Genomic DNA, 20,876 nt, shown 5'->3' with positions numbered 1-20,876 from the left:
GCAACCCATCTACCAAGTGGTTACTGTTGGGTCAAAGAAGTCTGTTATTGGGGCAAACCCCAACGTTTGAAGTACACAGCCCTCTGAGACCTTCCCATCGGTGGTGGTTTCTCAAAAAGAAGAAAAACATTCTGTATGTCCATCCAGTGGAAGAATAAGCGGTCAATAATTTCACTTATTTTTGGAAATGAAGGCGAAGTGAGCAACAGATAGCAAACATTGCTGATTTTTTGGAAGCAAATTAAAGCTATTTGCTTATTACAAAAGACAACCCAAAATTCTGCAGATTTGTTTCAGAACTTGGACACGCTTCAAAAATACAAACGCACCTACATCAACCTCTCAACCCAGGTCAAGCCACATCACTTAAACACACCTAATACGGATTCTTAATCATTGTGACTTAAAATAATTAGCAATTTTTCTGCTGTTTCGCTACTGTATGATTTTCTGGTTCAGGAAAGCCCTTCCAGAAGGGACAGGCGAGTGCGTACGTACTTTCTGGAGCAGCGGTGCACACGCACTGGTGAATTAAACTGCATGTGAAGTGAGAAGAAATTATGCAGAGCTCTTTAGCGCATACTCTTTCTAATACCACAAATCTGAAGCACCACTAAAAAATTCTAAATTAGCGAGTTATTCATTAGTGTTTACACGCCCTGGATTCTCCGACTGTGGCAAGGGCTCAGCGTATCATTTTTGTCCGTGTTCTTTCAAAACCTCAACCAAGTCCCAGTGCAGTACTCGTGCAGGAGTAGCCTCCTCCTTCCAGAAAACTTCTCCATCAAGAGCCAAGAGGACAAGTGAATGAGGTCCCTGAAGAAAAGTCAGCTTGTCCACACAGTTTCTTTCTCAAATATCATCTACCACAACAAAACTCTCTTTAACCTTTTCTTCTGCCTCACTGACATTTAAAAAAAAAATAGATAAAACAACATCGTGACCACAGCTTTCAAAGTACAAGGTGAGGAGAGAATACAGAAGAATACAGAATATTGCTGATTTCTATGGCGCAGATAAAAGGTTCATGGTGTCCATATATATATATACACAATGACACATATATATGTAAACACGTCTATATCTAGTATGTCTATGTATACATAGACACATAAGTCATTGGTAACTAGATCAACAGTGGAAAGGCCAATGCTAATAGTGACTATATATATAATATATATAAAAAAATACATACATCCACTTCCCAGTTTTGACATCCATTTGATGGGGACCACCGAAGTTTGCTGGTAGCCAAGCCACCGTCACAACTTCAGCGATCTAATTAATGATACAACTATCCATCAACTAATGATTTATATTCAGAGTTCAGACAAACAAATAAAAGTCCTTTACTAATTATCCTACATGACGACACCCTCTGCTTACTCAGAGGGGCCTAAAGGAGGGTGAGTCCCACAGGATAATTGACATTTTGAATTTATTTGTTTCCAGAGCACAGTAAAAGTTTTCCTCGCACGTGCAATTGTCCTTGGAAGGTGTCTCCTGTCAAGCCTGGCATCTGAAAGTCAGATATCAAAGACTGAAAACCAGAAAGGCTGTCTACACTCAGAGTTGTCTTCCAGAGCTTAACATCGCACTTCAAAGTATGCACAAAGCTGGAATAAATTCTGCTTGTCCCGTATTTCACAACACTCATTTTAATTACATTTAAAACAGATACAATTTTGAAAATTGGAAAAGAACTACCGCATAAAATTAGGTTTAAAAATATTCTGAAATGCACGTCGGTAGTCAAATGAGACAAGAAGGAAAGGATATTTCCTTGTCTGCAGTTTAACACTAATTTTGTAGTGCAAATGGAACATTAAGGAACAGAAAGTTTATCATCACGTATTTGCCGGGATCTTCAGTACCTTAACTACTGTTCTTATTACTCTCCAAGGTATCGTACGGCACACAGAGAAGCTAAGGGCTAGATGACCTGAGGACACTCGTGAAGAGGTTGCGTGTCTTGTGTTTCGCAACACAGACCAATCGAAATTACCATAAATCTGGTGATAAAAATCCATGAACAACATCCTGGGGCGCACCCCACACGGTGTAACCAGCCGGTCAAGCGAGGGGATTGTCCCACTGAAGGCAGTGCTGGGCCCCACCTCTGGAGAGGGAGGTGACAGTCCCTGAGTGTGTCCGGGAGGGCAAACGAGCCGGCGAGGGGCGGCTGAGGGCCCTGGGCTTGTCTGGGCTGGAGAGAAGGGGGCTGAGGGGTAACCTCATGGCTCTCCCCAGCTTCCCGAGGAGGGGACGTGGAGAGGGAGGTGCTGAGCTTCTCCCTGGGATCCAGGGACAGGATGCGTGGGAACGGCCCAAAGCTGCACCCAGGGAGGCTCAGACTGGGCATTAGGCAGCATTTCTTTATCGAGAGGGTGGTCAAACCCTGGAACAGGCTTCCTGGAGAGGTGGTCGATGCCCCAAGTCTGTCAGGGTTTAAGAGGCATATGGATAATGCCCTTAATAATTTGCTTTAACTTTTAGCCATCCCTTAACTGGTCAGGCAGTTGGACCAGGTGATCATTGTAGGTCCCCTCCAACTGAAATACTCTTTTCTATTCTATTCAGGATGAAAGTTTTAAAAAGCAACTGCTCTGCAGTTGGCAAACTGTGCACAGACAAGAAGTCATTAGAGCTTGTTAACTGATGAGTCTGTGTGTGTGTAACACAGCTGCCTCCTGCACTGGTCATTGGGATGACTTGAGTCTTGAACCATCCCTCTCACGGTGAAAACATTTATTGTTTGAATTAAACAAAAACATCCTTAGTTTGTTGACACAGTTGGCACACACCTAATGCCAGAGAGCTGCCACTTTATTTCCCACCAATGGGGTCCAGTGCTCCATTTACACCCTTACACACACACTCTTGTCCCGGGTCCTATTTCAGCACTCCACAGCAACGGCACCGCTCCATGGGGAAGCTGTCAGGGCCAGCTCAGTAGCTAAAGATGAGGGAGATGGAGTAAGGAGGTAAGCAGGAGATACAGAGACTGAAATACCAACTGGCGTGGGGCTGAGACTGCTCTGGATGGGCTGGTTGTGCTTTTACCAACATGCCTTTGTTCTCTGGCAGAAACGAGACATTGAGACGTTTTCACTAAACTCAAAGCAGTTTTCATGAGTATTTGATTCACTCTAGAAGTTAAACAACAAAGATCAGGAATAATACAACCGTACCGTGGGTGTATAATCACTATTCTTGCTTTTAAAGTAATTCCCACTGCCATTTACAAGATGTGCAATGGAAAACAATCACAGTCTGTACAAATATGACTAATTTGTACCCTGCCCCCCTGCCTGACTGCATATGGTCACGCTCCGAACCTGAGGCTCATTACACCTCTTCACGGGTTGATTCACCTCTCCGAGATGCCCCCAAGCTCACCTCCTGGTTTTTAAGCACGGTCAGGGAACAAACGCAGCACACAGATGGCCAGGGAGGTGCTGGAGATGGTGCAAGACCAGCAGGAGAAGGGCACAGCCGGGAGAGACCCGGTGTACCGAAACCTCCCCGTTCCAGCTACAAGGAGCTCTTGTGTGCGCGCACACTCCTCTGCCTTCCCTCAACGAGTTCAGCCACAAACTGACAGCTTTCCGCTGTAGATCAGCTCTTGCATCCCTGCAACTCTGCTACGCCCAGGAGTAGCTACCCAGAGACCATCTTCTGGACTGTCTCGGTGGAGCCCATCCCATGAGAGGGGCAGCAGCGCGGGGATGGGACTCTGTAGCACTCCATGTCCTTCTCCTGGGACGGCCCGTTCTGCCCTTGCAGGACACCTCTCGGGGGGTTTCAGCCCCAAACAGGCACCCACCCCACGCTCTGCTCACTTCAAAGTGTTTCTAAATGCATGAAAGAAAAAAAACCTTTCACGTCCCTTTACTGAAATGATGACAGTGACTCACCCTGCATTTTTTCTAATTCAAAAATACGCCACGCACTGAAGAAGTGATAAATAAGTCATCTGCTACTCACACGCTATCAAGCACAAGGACTCCCTCTCCGCCACCCCTGCACTATTTACAATGCATACTGATTGTTCAACATACACTGGCACTGGAAATACTTTCCCAGAAACATTGGTTTTTCTCGTGCAGTCATCAGATGTTACTTTATGAATACACATGAAGTAAATACAGCTGTTTAAATGTGAGAAAAACACATTTCCCGAGATCAATAACAAGGAAACAGAGTGAGACTCTACCTATTTACCATCCTTCCCATTGGCTCTGTGCAAATTATGTGAGCGTGGAGGGTTGCACTGTGATTTTATCCCTTCCAGAACTGTGTGGAAGCTCTCTGGGAAGCAACTCAAGGCAAAAGATCATGCATGAAAGTAAAGTATTTGGAGGGAAAAAATGAGGCTGTAACTATTATATACAATTTATTATGTAGTATTTTTTATATGATGCATTTGGGAACATATAGAACTGTGTTAAATAGTTGTAGTTCATATGACTTGAGGGATTTTCACCATTATTAGTCATTACCTTTTATTGCTTTGCTTTAGTGAAAATACAAGAGATTAACACCCATAAAGAAAAGGCTGGTTAAACGCAGACCACTGGTACGATTTCTCTACGTGACCAGATTTATTGTACACTCCAGTGCCAAGAGGGCACTGGCAGCCAGTCCTGCAGGACCGGCACTTGTGCTGGGGAACGAAGGGAAGCACGAAACAGCCTGGAGATCAAGCAAAATGGAGGAGCTGGGGGTCAGGATCCTGAATTCCAGGCAAAGACAGACTGAGAAACCAGTAACGGTGTGTGCTGCAGTGATCAGAGGTGGTGGAAGTGAAGGATGGGAGATGGGAAGAGAAAGGGGTGAATGCACCATCCCCTGGTGCTAAATAACAAACTTGTGACTTGTCACACACCGCATCTCTGCCTCTGCTCTTAATTCTGATTAGTATTACATGTGCAACAGTGGCAGTATTTGTACTCACTCAAGTATCTAACTTATACAGATTTATCTATATTCATATAAGCACGTATGTAGATACTTTTATTCATCTATCCATCCATAAAAACCTACATAAATGCACATACAAAACCTTAAGTTAGCTCTGTGGGTTAGCAAGCTCTCCTCCTCACAGGAAGGTATTTACGATGAACAGTGTTCTGGAATATACTGATGCAATAGTATACATTCCACTGGAACTGTGATTTCCAGCATTATCAAGTATCTATGACTGTGCAAAAGCATTAATGTGTGCAGTAAGTCGATAGCATCTGAAAGAAACATAAGTAGGCTCCTCACTTCTTTGCCTTTCTGACAAGTCATTTCTCTTTTTGCACTTGTTTCTGTTTTGCTTCTTAGTCCCTCTTTCCCCACTGAATTCTTGCATTTTAAAATCAGTCATGTTCAAAAACCTGCTGTGTCACATCACAACCTGCTGCTGTATTTCTTTCCAGCTGACAGCCTCGACCGTTACCTCCCGCCTCGCTAATTCCCAGCCGCGAGGTGACCGCTCGGCCAGGAGGTGGCTCGGGAAAGCCACTGGACACGGCAGAAGTTTCCCGGCAGCCCCAAGGCAGCACTGCTGGGAGCGGGACACGCACCTACTTCTCCCTCTTTGCAATGAGCTCGGTGTATCCCATCTCCTGAGGACTAACGGCCGCTAACGAACCACAAACCATCCGCTGGACCAAGGCACCCTCCTACCTACACCCCGCCTCCACCCTTGTCGCTTGGACGCGGTCAAGGTCATCGCTCAAAAACTGAAAGCAGTATCAAGACGTGAGAAAAACTCACTCCTCACTTCACAGTAATGCACGTAAAAACCCGTATCAAAGAGCAGCGTAAGCTGAAGTGATGAATTTATCGTTGTGCAAGATCCTCTGCAAAAGTGCCTGTTAAAAGGCAACACTGCAGTTAAGCAAACTGCCAGAACATCAGAAGATATAAAGCAAATTAAATCAATAAATTCATCTTTTTAAAAGTCTGGATACCTTCCAGTGAACTTCACACCTTACAGTTGTTTTACAGTCTTAATTTAACATCACATCCACACATGCTATTTTTGAAGAACGATCAAGAATAATTTTTACACAAAATCAAAGAATTAAACAGCTTAAACGGTTCGTATAAAAGAAAGGAGAACCTCAGTGCTGTTTGGCAGATATTGTTCTCATTCCTTTTTTTGTGGTAATGAATTTGCAGGCAGCCCTGATGGGACCTCACCTCCTTCCCATCCTGTCATCTCCCAGAGAGTCTGCAGGACAGCTGGCAGGCAGCTTTTCCCCCAGATCTTTAAAAATGGGGATGGTGAGGGTGCTTAACTGAAGATTCTGATTTGCATAGCTTACTTATCTTTTAAAAATCATAGAATCCCAGAGTGGTTTGGGTGGGAAGTGACCTCAAAGCCCATCCAGTCCAACGCCCTGCCCCGGGCAGGGACACCTTCCACTAGCCCAGGTTGCCCAAAGCCCCGTCCAACCTGGCCTTGAACCCTTCCAGGGAGGGGGCAGCCACAGCTTCTCTGGGCAACCTGTGCCAGGGCCTCACCACCCTCACAGGGAAGAGTGTCTTCCTCAGACCTAATCTAAATCTTCAGTTTTAAACTGTTACCCCTCATCCTATCACTACAGTGGAGAGTTCACCTTTAAACAGCTGATCCCATGTACTGAAACAACTCCATGTATGTAAATATGCTCTTATTGGGAATAATATCTCACATGCCAATTCTTAGGAAAACATTCACCAGTTCTCAAAGGAGCTCAGCAAAACCCAAGCACTTATAGGACAACTCCCCTCTGCTATTTTTAAGGAAGGGCTCTCAGCCACCAGCGGGTCTGGCGGGCAGGGGGGTGCAGCAGCACCTGTGCCAGCGGCAGGAATTGAAGGCAGCCTCAACTGGAGTGAGGGAGAGAGAGGTTGGTGTTGGACAACCTTAACCATGCCTTGATGTCTCTAAATTCAAGGATTCCCTTCTGAAAGCTGTCCCAGCAACAAAGCACTCCCACTCAGCTATACAACTCTGTCTAAAGCCTTCTAAAAAGTTTACATTTATATATTGATTAGCGCCGCCAAAGGTTTCTCTGTAAAGCAAGCGGAGACATGACCTGGAAGGATCAGCAGTTGCAACAGGCAGCAAGCAGGCAAGGGTAGACCCTGCCGCGCCATAGGTAATTGCCTGTCACCACCCTTCATCCTTCCTCCCCCTCCCACACCTTCCCAATGAAAACAGATGGCACGGTACACCCCAAAAAAGATGCTTATCATGATAGACCACTTCTAGGTTATTTTGGTGTTTAAATCCCACCACTGATTGCTGGTGTGGCTCAGCTGCTTTGCAAAGGTACATTTTCTGTAGCATATTTTTAGTCTGGAGAAGAGGAGGCTGAGGGGAGACCTCATGGCCCTCTACAACTCCCTGACAGGAGGGTGCAGAGAGGGGGGATTAGTCTCTTGACCCAAGGAACCAGCGCCAGGACAAGAGGGAATGGCCTCAAGCTGTGCCAGGGCAGGGTCAGACTGGCTCTTAGGAAGTATTTCTTTGCAGAAGGGGTTGTTGGGTGTTGGAATGGGCTGCCCAGGGCAGGGGGGGAGTCCCCATCCCTGGAGGGGTTGAAGAGTCGGGTTGACCCAGCGCTGAGGGATCTGGTGGAGTTGAGAACGGTCAGTGTGAGGTTCATGGTTGGACTGAAGGATCTTCAAGGTCTTTTCCAACCTAGACGATTCTGTGATATTGTTCCCATGACAATGAAGCATTTAAAACCCCCAGATTACCCATTTTTAAAAAGTACCTTTCCCTCTCAGAAGGTTCCGCTGTGTCCCGAAGGCTGGTTTTGCCAGATGAAGAACCACAGCTCAAGGCTCAAGGCACAGCCGTCCCTGGGACTTTGCAGGGCTTTGTCCCCATGCAGCCACATGCCCTCCTGCCTCGGGAAGCGTTTCTTCAGCAGGCTCATAGCTCCTGAGCCACTGGGTGCCCTCAAGAAACAATCAGCAACAGCCCAAGGGGTTCCCATCAGCACCGATTGCCAAAGCTGGCAGCCTGGGCATCCACCCGTGAGTTTACTCACGGCCGTTCTCCAACGTCACCCCCCAGCTTTGTGGTGCAAGAGCTGGAATTCAGGCATACCTCTCGTTATTACAAAAGGTAGAAAGCCTGAAATCTGCATTTCTCAACATCTCCCATGACAGTACCCCCTGCGAGCAAGTCAGCACGCACAGTCTCGACGCTCAGGTATCGCTCACTGTTGCAGAGATGCTTAGAGAAGATGGCAGCCAGTCACGTTTCTTTATCTCCCTCTAGATCTGAAACATGCCACCGTCACGTTCAGATACCTCACAAGATGCCAAATCCTCTCAGTGCGTACTGATTACACGCCAAGGCACTTTATGATGCTTTATTCTATGCTAATAGCACATAACAAATGTTATTTGTGCTTTGCCGTACCTGGCTTTCAAGCGCACACTTGCAGAGTGTGTTATTTCAGCGGGACAGTGTTGGCATTCACAGATATACTCAAAGTATTTCCATCGTCCTCTAATCTTGAACAGGATTTAAAGCATAAGGAAAGGTGCGCTTAATTGAAAAAAATATTGTGGCAAACCACCAGCTTACTCCATGTTCAGCAGTAACGGAAGACCATTTCTGGCTTCCCTCCACAAAGAACAGCAACCAAAACCCCCGCCTCGCTTTGCTGAAGTGGTTTGGAACCCCACGGGAAGACAAACGCAGCCCTGGCATGACTCTAGCCATCGGAGCCGCTGAACCACCTGACAGACCTCTCCAGGGCCAGGCCTTTGGCCAGCACCCTTAGGGAAAAAACCTCCGTATCGCAAACTTGCCCTTCAAAACTGTGCCACGTGCAGATCATCACTGTTTCTTTTTGCGTTTTCTTTCTAAAAATCACACGTTGGAGTAGAATTTAACTACCCCCAGTAAGCACTAATTTATTTCTAGAGTAAGTGGTAACTCTTGTCCTATGAGAATCCTATTGCCTGAAATAGCGTCCTCCTATCTAATTTAAATAAAGTCTGCAAGTTATTCAGGGAAAGCACAAAAATGAACTATATGCTACAGTATGATGAAGAGAAGAACAGACTGTCCGAATGTTTGACTTCCCTGCAAGAACAGCTTTAATTTAAGCTTGCTCTGTCGTGTCTCCCCTTTGCCACAGCCACACGCAACCCTCAGCTCTGGAGGAGCTGCAGAAGTCCGTGTCCGACAGCTCTACGGCGAGCCACCACTCCCAGCCCAGAGCAATCCCACATTCTCCTGCAACAGACCCTGCCGCCGCATGTCAGTGCGCACAGCTTTAAACTCTACTTTAATACGTTTACTTAAATTGCACCAGTTCATATCTTAAACTGAAATTTATGCAAGTGAAAGGTAAATAGAAAATAATTGAACAGGAATTTATTTCACTTAGAGAAAAGTAGAACTGTGCCAGAACGTTGTCTTACTAAATTTTATTGTATCAAAATACTCCAAAGCTAACCAATTTTTATATCCAGCAGATGATGGATGTGAAAATACCTTATGAAAATTGTTCTCTGGTGTTTCATTACAGAGTATAAATAGGTTTGCAGTTTGCAGGAGCAAAGACCCTTCACTCACACCTTCAGCTATCATTGCTCATAAAGCTTCAGGTATAGCCTTGACTATCAACTCTTCCTTGGGGAGTTTCAACCCCAAACTCCATTTTAATATTTTAGAAGTTACTTCAGCAGTCATTTACTAAATGACCGAAGTTCCTTTTATGTTTGATGAAGAAAACAGTAATACAGCACAGTATTATTAAAAGCAGACAACATAGCGTAGAGAGGAACATTTCTTTTTCAGAGGACTACAGAATCCCAGACTGGTTTGGGTTGGAATGGACCTTAAAGATCATCTAGTCCCACCCTCCTGTCCCGGGCAGGGACACCTTCCACTAGCCCAGGTTGCCCAAAGCCCCGTCCAACCTGGCCTTGAACCCTTCCAGGGAGGGGGCAGCACAGCTGCTCTGGCCCCTTTGTACTTTCTCCACTTTGTCCAATAAAAATCAAAGACCTGTAATGGAAATTACAGATCGGATCAGGCCTCCTTGGATGGATTTTGATCATTAATGTCATTCTATTTCCAGCGCCATTTTTATTATATCATTGCTGAACCTTCTTTGAACCTCAGCAAGCTCACCCCAAACTTCCCCTACTTGTTAAAGTATTTTGAAAAACTTTTTTGAAAAACACTTTAACAAGTATTAACTTTGAATCCCCAAAATCTCTTATTCATCTCTGCAATAAAGGATATAAGAAACAAAGAAATCATTTTCACATGCTTCTGCTTTCACATAGCTCTGGAGCCCCCAGCTAAGGGGTGAAATTCGGTATTAGGTGAAGCTGAGATAAGAGCAACGGCACAATTTCACGCTGCAGTTGCTCAGATCTTTGTTCAGCGTTTGCCTGTAGGTATAAGATACATCTCCATGCTGCGCTGGGCAAAGCAGGTAAGCGATGTGCTGGATTCAGAGCTTTCTCCCCAAACCGAGTTCCTGGCAAGAAACCGACTGCAACAAGTCAGCCAAAGGCTCAGTGACCCTCCGGGCAAATCCCCGCTCCTGCACCGCCCTCCCACACACCCACCTCCTGGCTGAGCGAAAGGGCTACCAGCTCCTTTTGTAAATCCACCAGGATTCCTGCTGCCCTAAGAAAGCAAGCAGAGAGCAGGCAGTCAGTCCTGCTTCTGCAAGTGTGGATTTTCAAAATTCAACATGCTTTTTCCAGCCCACACACACTACCATATAAATTACTGGGAAACGACTTTTTTTTATTGCGTTCTTACTTGCAACAATAATGCATAAATTTTTAACGGAGTTTGTGCAATAAGATAGAGAGTAGCTGGTTTCTCTGACTGGATGCACACAACCAAGTTGGAGGACAGCTTCCATCAGGGAGGACATAAAACAGGAGTGTGCATTACCCCTACGGGCTTATTTCCTGGCATTCTCACCACTATGTCAGATCACTCCTTCACCACAAAGTGAATTTTCTCTGCATGCTACAAGCAGTTTCAAAACCACCAAGACCACACTGCCAGCAGAGTGGGACAGACACCCCAGAACAGAAGTTGCCCCCCGTTACGTCCACCGTGAGCAGGTACAGCAGAACCAACGCTCACCTGGGTGGTGGCCAGGCCACAGCTGCCTCGGACAGATGCTTCTAACTGCTCCTCATTTCTGCTTGGTGTTATCAGGAGCCACCCCGCGCTGCCAGAGCCATCCCCATACCTGCTGCTAAGGGCTGAATCAAGGATCTTTATTGCTTTGACTGCTTAGTGCTCAGCTGCCTGCAGGAAGGAACTTATACTGATGATCTGGTTGTAGAAGCATCAGCTAACAGGCTGCATGGCTGAGATGGCATTTGCTGGTCTCACTGTCCGTCCTCTTAAAAAAAATATAAAAAGCATAACAAGATTTAATCGTTTAGGACTCTTGTTTTAGTAAGGAAACTATGATTAGTTTTTCTTGCTGCTGAATATAATTTTGCAGGCTGTTCTCACTTCTCAGTTGGCTCCAGAGACTCATCCCCACGTACCCCTCACATGTAAAGGCTGAACTTTGTTCCTCGCAACAGCTGGTTGGGCCAACAGCAGCGATCGTGGACACCACCCGTTTCTGAGCCCTGACTTGCCAGGCAAGGGGAGGGCTCTACACCAAGGGAGCAATTTCATGCTTGAACAGATCAGGAAATTGAGTTGCAGGCACTTCACAGGGTAGACTCTGCTGGCAGCGAGGGTCTGGCTCAGCCTGCGGGTACACGGGGGAACTGCCCTGGGACCAGCTGCTGAAGGACTGATACAAGATTGAACTACCTGAAGATCCATCCTTTCTGTTTAAATACCACATATTTTCCTAAAGCGCATACCACATGAGGACTAAATACCTGACAGTTTAACCTATTGTTACATTATTTAGGGTCTTTACGGGAGAACTAGGAACGTGCTTATCCTTGCAACATGGATAACCTTGACATACTTTAAAAGTGTGAAACAGCCGTATGCAGCTTTTGACACTTTCCTGCAGCACATCCTCCTCTCTAAATTGAGGAGCCTGGCTCTGCCCTCCCTGTCCCTTGGTGATACCAGCCCATCGCCTCCTGACAGCCCAGTACACCTGTACCTGGGATGGGGTCCAGGGAGAACAACAATAGAACTGCACACCCATCAAGTCTGTGCGAACTGGTGGAAGACACCAGATTATTTCATTGTTCGAGCTGGACTGGAGTGAAAAATACCTGACAAAAGGCAATTATCTTGGACCCTGTGAACAGCTGCCCTGAGACCCTTTGGGCTCTCCTGAACCGCAGCAGCCTGGGACCAGCATCTCCCCAGGGCTGGGACCCTCTCAGGTACCAACTCCTCAAGGTACCACCCGCTGTCCCAACGGGAGCCCAGGGCCAAGTCAACCTGCTTGAGACTCAATTATCTCTCACTGAGGAATGCCCATGTGTTGTATTTACTCCAAACTCGAGAAAAGGGAAATTTTAACTTTGAGCTAGCTTCTCTTGCTCCCACTCACTTTCTACCTACCCATGTGTTTGGGTATACACTTATTTTCACAAGTGTGAGGACATACATATTTTACTTGATCCAAATACTTTGTGTGTTTGTACATCTTGTGTTTGTGAATGCACGTGTATATATGTATTGATTTAAGGTACCATGTAGTATCTTAAAACCATATAGTAAGTTAGTGTGAATCTTGTCATCGAATCTGTAGTTAAGTCGTTCTTTTAACTATAACATTTTACTGAATTATTTTGTAAATCTTTAAATTGGTTAATGATTAAGTGCTGCTAGTTATGAATAAATCTTGATTTGCTGCTAAATCATTACGGTGTTAATATTTTCATCCACGACAGGAGCAACCCTTTGTGTAAGAATCTCATGGTGGTTACTATTGCTTTGGCAGTATGGGGAAATTGAGAGTTCAACAATTAGAAAGAAGTTAGTAAGATGGAGAGCTAGTAAAGTAAGGGCTATCAGCATTTCTTGAGTTATAAATGCATATTATTAGGCTTCCAGTGGGTACGGCCACAATAAAAGTGATGACTAAAAAACCTGGGAAGTTATCATGGTCCATTACAGTTGCCTTTAGAAACACCAGCTGCCAAATGGTTCGAACAGACATTCTAAGTGGAATCTCCCACGATGCTCCACAGCAAGGATGTGTTTTGCAAATGCCAGTCTAGGTTTATCTAGAAACGTGGCCTGGAAGATCTCTGCTCCTTCCCTGAGCTTAGCTAAGCTACCCTGACTCACGGTGTGCTCCAGCCCCTGCTCCAGCCCTCCGGGGGATCGGGGATGGGCACAGCGCAGCCACAACAGCGCCAGAACGGAATCCCAGCCCAGCTTCAATGGGAGGAACAGCAGCAGAGGGGCAATACCAACAAATTTTAATTGTTCCTTTTGTTCTATGAAAGTACAGATGAAAGACTTGCAAAACCAGGCTAGAAGCCATCTGTTGACTCATGAATGTATTTTTCTCATTGCTGGAGAATTACTTTTCTTTTTTTAATCTTAACAGTCTTTAGCTAATTTATACATTGGGAATTGGCTTTGATCTTCTACAGATTACCTGTATGTACCTTCTCTCCCTGCTGGCAGTCAGCCTGGGTGATTCCCCCCCCGCCCCCCCCCAAACAAGCTGAAATAATTTCTAAACTGTCATTTCAAAGTAATTTCTAGCCAAAACTAATTACTGATTTCTCCCTGAGCTTACTTGTTCATGAGTGGTTTATAGATTCTCTACATGTAACTGTATATACACAGTAAAATCTTAAAAAATAAATTAGCTTTTAATTATATGAAGCTGTAAGCAGATAAACCTGGCAACAAAGAAACTCTTATGTACTTTATCCACCACAGCTTAGCGGTGGGAAAAAACCTAATACACCACTTTCTGGTGCAAGGCAAATGGATTAGATGTGAACATCACAGAATAAAACTATTTACCCTCCCTTATCAGGGCTAAATTGCATGAAGAACAAATAGCGGTCTCACAAAAAAAAAAATCTAATCAAAGCTTCCTGCCCTGTAGCACAGAGTTCGAGGCACTAAATGATCTTCACAGATGTTTCAGAAAGGAAATTTTCATAGGCAATGACTGCCACTTCTACACTCCTTCTTCCAGAGCCTTTTTTCCCCCACGCTGGGACTACCTGTCAAGGTTTTTGCTTTGAAGAAGCCAACACAAAACCACAGCACTGAGCTTAAGCTGTGATTACTGTTTAGATGATTGTAATGTGAGTTTGTTCCTGATCAGAAATGTACGCTCATAAACACACACGCAACAGCTGACTTGAACCTAAATTTCAGTGATAAAATCCAATTATAATGGTTTAGCAATTTGTAGAATAGCACTTGCAACCTTACTCATCCAGAAAAGATTGAAGATGGATTTCTTCCCTTGCCGGAGAAAATACTTAGAAATAAAATTAACCATTTCTATGTGGAACTAAATTGGGTTTAAGGTTTAATCAATAGCTACTTCAAATTAGACCTGACACTGATTAAAATCTTCAAGTTGTCCATTACCAGCAGAACTCAGGCAGTCAAGGGACATTCTCTGGGAGACAAGAGTAGATGTCACAGGAGGGAGGTTAAACTGTTAGCGTGAGAATCACACTCATTAGCTGGAGTTACAGTATCGAGACAGGAGCAGACACAAGGGGACTCAGCCACGCTATTCCCTTACAGCACACGGGAGGTGGATTTTGTGGTCTCCTGCTGAGAGAACTCATTCCTACAGAGTCAGAGCAAACTCTCGTGGACCTCGGGGAGGTCAGGACATCCCAGCAGGTCTATTCACAAACATCCCTGTTTGGGAGGAGGATGAGACAAGAGATAGACGCCTTATTTCACAAAACTGTAAGGCCAGCAACCAACGCAGACCTCCTTGGTCTTCCTGCAACTGATAAAATGAAACTTTTTTTTAGAAATCTAACATTTTTTTCTTAGGAAAAAAAATCTCCCTCATCTTACAGGTATTGTGGTTGCTGCGAAAATCCAGGATTAGCTCACAATCACCAAACATTTAATCAGAAACAGAGTCACAAAAGCTTTTCAGGAGCTCTTTTATCTGCTAATGTGAAAAAAATTAAGATTCCCTCAGATTTCTTTTTCCTCTTCAATACGTGTTTCTTATTTAGACTCTTATGACACTTACACACCCCCCCCCCATTTGCCACAACACTGCTTTGATCATTTGGAGGCCAAACAGCAGCAGTGACCCCAAAGAACCAGAGCCCTGGCTCGACCTGCCACGGCGGGCCAGGAGTGCCAAGCTGTGGAGGAGAGCAACAGGACAGAGGAGCATCTTTGAACCCCACTCCGAGTTTGTGCATGGCAGATCGACCCCCAGAAGTACACGCAGAGTGCTATGTCGACAGCAGCAGCCGGGGCAAAGCAAGAGAAACCTGTACACCCGCATCAGGAGGACGGGATAAATTGCTGGCATGAATAAAGAGGAACGAATAAGGAAAAGGAATGAGGAAGGTCAGAACGGAAGCAGGATGGAAATGGATTAATTTTATATAAATATATACATACACCCCACAACAATGAAAAAGCTATTCTGACAGCATACCACTTCCCTTTCACTGCTCTCTTCCCAATGACTTTACCAATAAATGTACTGTAGCATAACTGAAAAATGTATTTCTAGAATGAGAAATTACAAACAAGACTCTTCTTTTTTCTTGGGCTTCTTGCTTCTCATCAGAATTCTTATGTCTATTTACAGACATTCATTTGCAACGTGGACATAATATTATTGTGCAGAAATTTAAGTAAATCTTGTAGAGATATAAAGGCAGTGGGAAACTCACTTTGCATTTAGGGTTAAACCACACTTTGACATCATAAAACCTGCTAGACAGAGGACTAATGTGTAAGCTGAGGTTTTCTTTTCAGTGAAGTCAGGGTGTGGGAAGTCAAACACATCATTTTCTGCTTTAAGCCTACACTTGACACCACTGGGAGCAGGAAGAGGACGTCACTGAGAAAAAGGGATTCAGCCGCTTTTCCAACATCTCAATCTTAAACCAGCCCAAGACTGAAAGTCACCAGATCTGCCAGGGACATCTCGTGTGAGACAGAGGAGAGGAGCCGTGCTCAGCACCGCTGCCAGGAGCTGTGACTCCCTCCCGGCCCCAGAGACCCCCCGACAGCGCGTGGATCCTTCATCGCCCACGCCAGCAGCCACGGCACGGCGTACACCCAGAGAAACGCCAAAACGCCGCCTACACGCAGTGAAACGTCAACATGCCATAGATAAAATAACAAGGTCAAGTCATGCCAAGAGTTAATTAGCCCCATATAAATGCCCTTCACTCCTTTAAGCCCCCAGCGCCATTACAGAAGACACAGCCTGTCCCGCCCTGCCCCGCTGCCGCTAATGCCCGCAATTCCTCAACCTCACCCCAACCACCTTCCAGCAAAGTTTCGCTGCTCTGGCCTCGAGTTTTCTGCTGTGTTTAGCACAGCTGCTTCACAGCCAATACACTGATTTAGCACATTTACACCATGATAACACTGATCTTCTCATCAGCTCACGATTCCTCGTAACCCAGCAGTATCCACAGCTACACACATTAGTACAAATTTCCCACTAGATCCACATCCAGCAAGAACACTTTTTATTTTCATTTATTCCATTCATCTAGTTTTGCCGCAGAAACTTCCTGGCCTCTGAAAGAAAAGCTTGCATTTATAATGTGAAAGGCAGAGCGAGTTAGACACCCAGTGCAAATTGGATGCCTGTGTCCCCCACATCAATAAAAAGACATCTTTCTGTCATACACTAAATATATTAACCATAAAATCATATTCTTCCTTAATAGCAAAGCATTATAAATTGGCTTTCAGAACAATTTAATACTCCCTAAAGACAGAATATGTACAGAAAGCATCTGTCTGAAGAGGAAAATGAGAAAAGAAAATTATTTTTTTTCTAAATCCCATAATACTTTCTGTCCTTTCAAGAATATGAAACTTCTGTCATCAAGAAAATGCATTTAGACAGATTTCTCTCAATATTAAATAGCTCATCTCCCTCAGACTGAGCAGAATCATTCATTAAGTTGAGCATTTTATGGATTTCTTCAATATGCACTTTCTTTTCAAGGGTTGCTCCCAGGGAAAGGGGCTGTTTCATGGGAACTTGGCATCACCGAGCTACAAACGATCACGTCCTGGAGAAGCATCACCTCTGCTCCTTGTGAATAAGCTCTATTGTTAAAGAATGCTTCTATTATTTGTAGGCATTTACAAATAAAATCCAGGGAGCACAGTATTTATTTTATTTTAAATTTCATGGGAACCTAAAGAATTTAATTTCAAACAAAGCATAATAAGCAAGATTTCAGCTAAGTGACAATTCAGTTGAAAAAGCAAAAGTAATGAGAGATTTTTAGAAGACCTGACCACTTGTACATATTTAGCTATGCTTATATTTCTCTGAATTTTCATTTGTTATAAGCTGTAGTACCTATAAATCAGACCATTTATGAGGCTGAAGAAGAACAGGGAAAAAAACTGCATTGGAAAAAGATAAAATTCAATCAATGTGAGGTTTCTCTAAGAATTAAGTGGAAAATAAAAATTCTCACCTCTTAAAATCTACTTCCAAAAGTATGGAAGCTTGGATAATCTTCCATACATGCCATTTCAGTTAGAGATTCTTAGGAAAACATTCCTTTATGCAAAAGTTTCAAGTTAAATAAAAGGGGCTTTTTATTTAACTTGAAACTCCATCAGCAGTTAACACTGCTACTGGGAGACAGGAGGAAATTCTCTGACTGCTGAAAACAATACGTACAGCAGATCTAGACTTTTTTTTTTTTTTTTTTTTAAGTACCATAACTTGTTACAGGATCTTTAGAGAGCAATCGGAATCCCTATTTAAATGGAGATAAACACGCACATTTGTACTTTCACATCAAATACATGTGTAAACACAAGGCCACTGTTGTGACTGGAAAAATTAATCTTTCAATTCCATTAAAAATAATTGAATGGACTTGGTGAACCACTCCCCCAGGCTGTTCCACAGTCTCAATGTCACCACACAGACTTCAGGCTTCACTCAAAACCAAAGATTATAAATTAGTAGACTTAAAAAAAAACCCCAAAACCAAACAAAAACCCCTTCAAAACCCCCCAACCTTGAAACTCTCCTCAGTTTTGATATTATTGCAAAACATTTTGACAGATGTGCTATAAAATTCTGATTATTCCAGAAGCATCTATAAATAAAACTAAAAGAAAACTACATCTTGCAGGTAGTTTTTGGTATTGGTTGCATCTTCTCTTCATCAGCATTAAAATGTCAATTTTAAATGTTGACAGCATAGTTATGAAAATTTATGAAGCAGGCATTGATGTTTTTATCATTTTTAAACCTTAGAAATAAAGTTTTCCCCGAAGAAAAAAAAAATTAAATGATTCCAGGTGATAAGACACAGCAGAGGGCATTCTGCTATGCGCCACAATGCAAACCGATGGCTCTAAACTGACAGTTTTTCAGCTCTTCACAAAATAAATTGCACATGGTAACAATGTCTGATGAGGTAACTCCTTGCCTAGGAAAGTCTGTATTACAAGCCAAATCTAGAACCAGTAAACCCTGGCACTTTCAAACAGCCTCCTTAGGCAGCCACTGCTAATAACACCTGCTAATTAGCCAGGGCTGGAGGCGGGCGCAGCCGGTGCCGCGGGGACTCACCCGTCTAATCGCACGTCGGGCAAACTTCGGTTCAGGGCAATCAAGTCACTGGCCATCAGGTTAAACTGGTTGATTTTAAACAGCTCTTTCATCTTTTCCTGGTCATCCTTTGGAATGAGCACAGCCTTTCCCATCTCTCCGGGGCCTTCTTGGTTTCGGGAAATAACAGCTGGAACACAGGAAAGCAAAAGGCAACATTTAGTAGCTGGGCAGCAGTTTTCCTCTTCACCAATGGGCAATTTTTGGTGTTCAACAAGGAACATTAAAAAAATAAAATAACACCACACCACTCTATGCTCCACTGTGAGGTTTTATCTCCATCCGGATCTGAATTTATATCTAGTTCCTTTCCATGATGATTAAACACCCCAGATTTGGTCACCTGCAGCTCTTGGTTGTAATCACAATGACAGTAAATGACTATTCTTGAGATTTATACCAGGATTACAGCACACAGCACCAGATTCTCCATGAGATTCTGCAGACAGAAAAGGTTTGGAAAAGACTTTTATAGCTGTTGAAAATATTTGAAGAACATGTATATTAAAGTAATCCTAACCAACTTTTTTTTTTTAAATTTAGTTTTCACTACCAGGTGTGTGATAGCATAATCCCATCCCTCTAAGTAAATAAATCAATCTTCAGTGACAAAAAAAAAAATCCATCCTGCAAAATGCATCCTACCCCTGACACTGAGTGTCTTTTACATATTATTAGAGCTTAGTTTTGAGAAATCTCTGTACAGTCAGTTTTTAATTTTAAGGAAAAGTATAGTATCATACAAGCACACAAAAATAAACAAGATACAGACTGCCTTTTTAGGAAACGGTATATGAAAAGAAAGGAAACATCCCACTTATACCAATAATCATGATCATTATCCTGAAGAAAAAGCTTTAGACAAAGGGTGATAGAACCAACAGTTTCCTTCTCCGACCTCAACATGCAGCTGAGACCAGTTTCCCTCCCAAGTACTTATTACCTCAATCAACCAACCGAACAAGCAACACACGAATTTTTAACTAATTTTACATTCACACTTTAAAGCAGCCTCTTGGCTGAGGCTGATTAATTAATACTGATTAATCTGTCTTCAGTGATGACTGTTAGTTGCTCCTCCCACGAACAAGCAGAAGTGTGTGAGGCAGCTGGGACGGCCCGGCCTGGGCAGTAACTGATGCTCACGGTGACCTTCAAGCTGCGAACTTCTGTGCCGTATTCCAACATTACCATTTTATCTTAACGAAGGGATCTTGGTTTTATTTTTCTGCCATCACATTCCCTTTTCACCTTTAGTATCAAAATGACTTTGAAAAATGTGATGCTTAATATCCTGAAAGTCTGTCACTTATGAAGGCTTCTCTACTAGCTGAAGAGTAAGTCAAGCATTTATTTTTGCAACCAAAAAAGTGCTAGAAGAATAAATCTTTTTCTACAAAATGCACAGAAGTAGACTAAGTGACTTTGTAAGGAAAGATCTATGATTTTTCCAAGCAAATCAGACATCAGGGGTTGGTAGAACAACCTAGCAGAAATTTACATAAAAAGGCCTTTTAAAAATAAATATTACAGGCTCTGGGCACAGAAATTTTGCTTCTGCAGTTCTAGTTTATGCTTCAGTTGAGCAAGAATGCTTTACAGTATTATTTGATATATTTTTTTATCCTTCCCTTTGATCAGAAGTAGCACCTTTATGGGCTGCCAACAGGAAGACCTGACTAGCTTGCGCTGTGATTACACACGAAGATGAAACCGCTATCAGATAGACGCTTCAACCTTAAACGCAGTGACTCTGAAGCTCTCGGCGTCTGACGTGATCTCCTCAGGCTGCCAGGCTCAGTGGTTCACCTCTGGGGGGGTCGGCAGCATCCCCCCGGGAGCTGGGACGCCAGCACCAGCCCTAAAGCCAGGCTTGAGGTGCTCTTAGGTACCTTTTCTTACGTCTGAGCAGAGCTGCTGACTCCTCTCACCTGGCTTTGGGAAAGGAATTAATGACTATGCTGCTATGTGTGTTCCCCAAGAGGCAGAAATTTTATCTTAAGAGAATACATCTCGCAGTCCAAGCCGTTTAGAATTATCACCAGAAAGAACCAGGCAGCTTTTAGCTGCCTCTCAGCGCAATGCTGCACCTCCCCGCAGCTACGC

The 20,876-nt window shown here is 43.8% G+C and overlaps 1 protein-coding gene across 3 annotated transcripts in view; it reads right to left on the bottom strand.

The window, feature by feature from the left end:
* GALNT13 (polypeptide N-acetylgalactosaminyltransferase 13) overlaps positions 1 to 20,876 on the bottom strand; it is a 152,101-nt gene that overhangs the window by 74,979 nt on the left and 56,246 nt on the right. For all 3 annotated transcript variants that reach the window (XM_074873882.1, XM_074873883.1, XM_074873884.1), the window contains exon 4: positions 18,732 to 18,900. In XM_074873882.1, the coding sequence (XP_074729983.1) occupies positions 18,732 to 18,900 (169 nt within the window). The remainder of the gene's footprint in view (positions 1 to 18,731; positions 18,901 to 20,876) is intronic.

Source organism: Strix uralensis, chromosome 6 (assembly GCF_047716275.1).
Source record: "Strix uralensis isolate ZFMK-TIS-50842 chromosome 6, bStrUra1, whole genome shotgun sequence".
In the NCBI taxonomy this organism is placed as follows: Eukaryota; Metazoa; Chordata; class Aves; order Strigiformes; family Strigidae; genus Strix; species Strix uralensis.
This window is presented reverse-complemented; position numbering and strand designations above follow the sequence as displayed.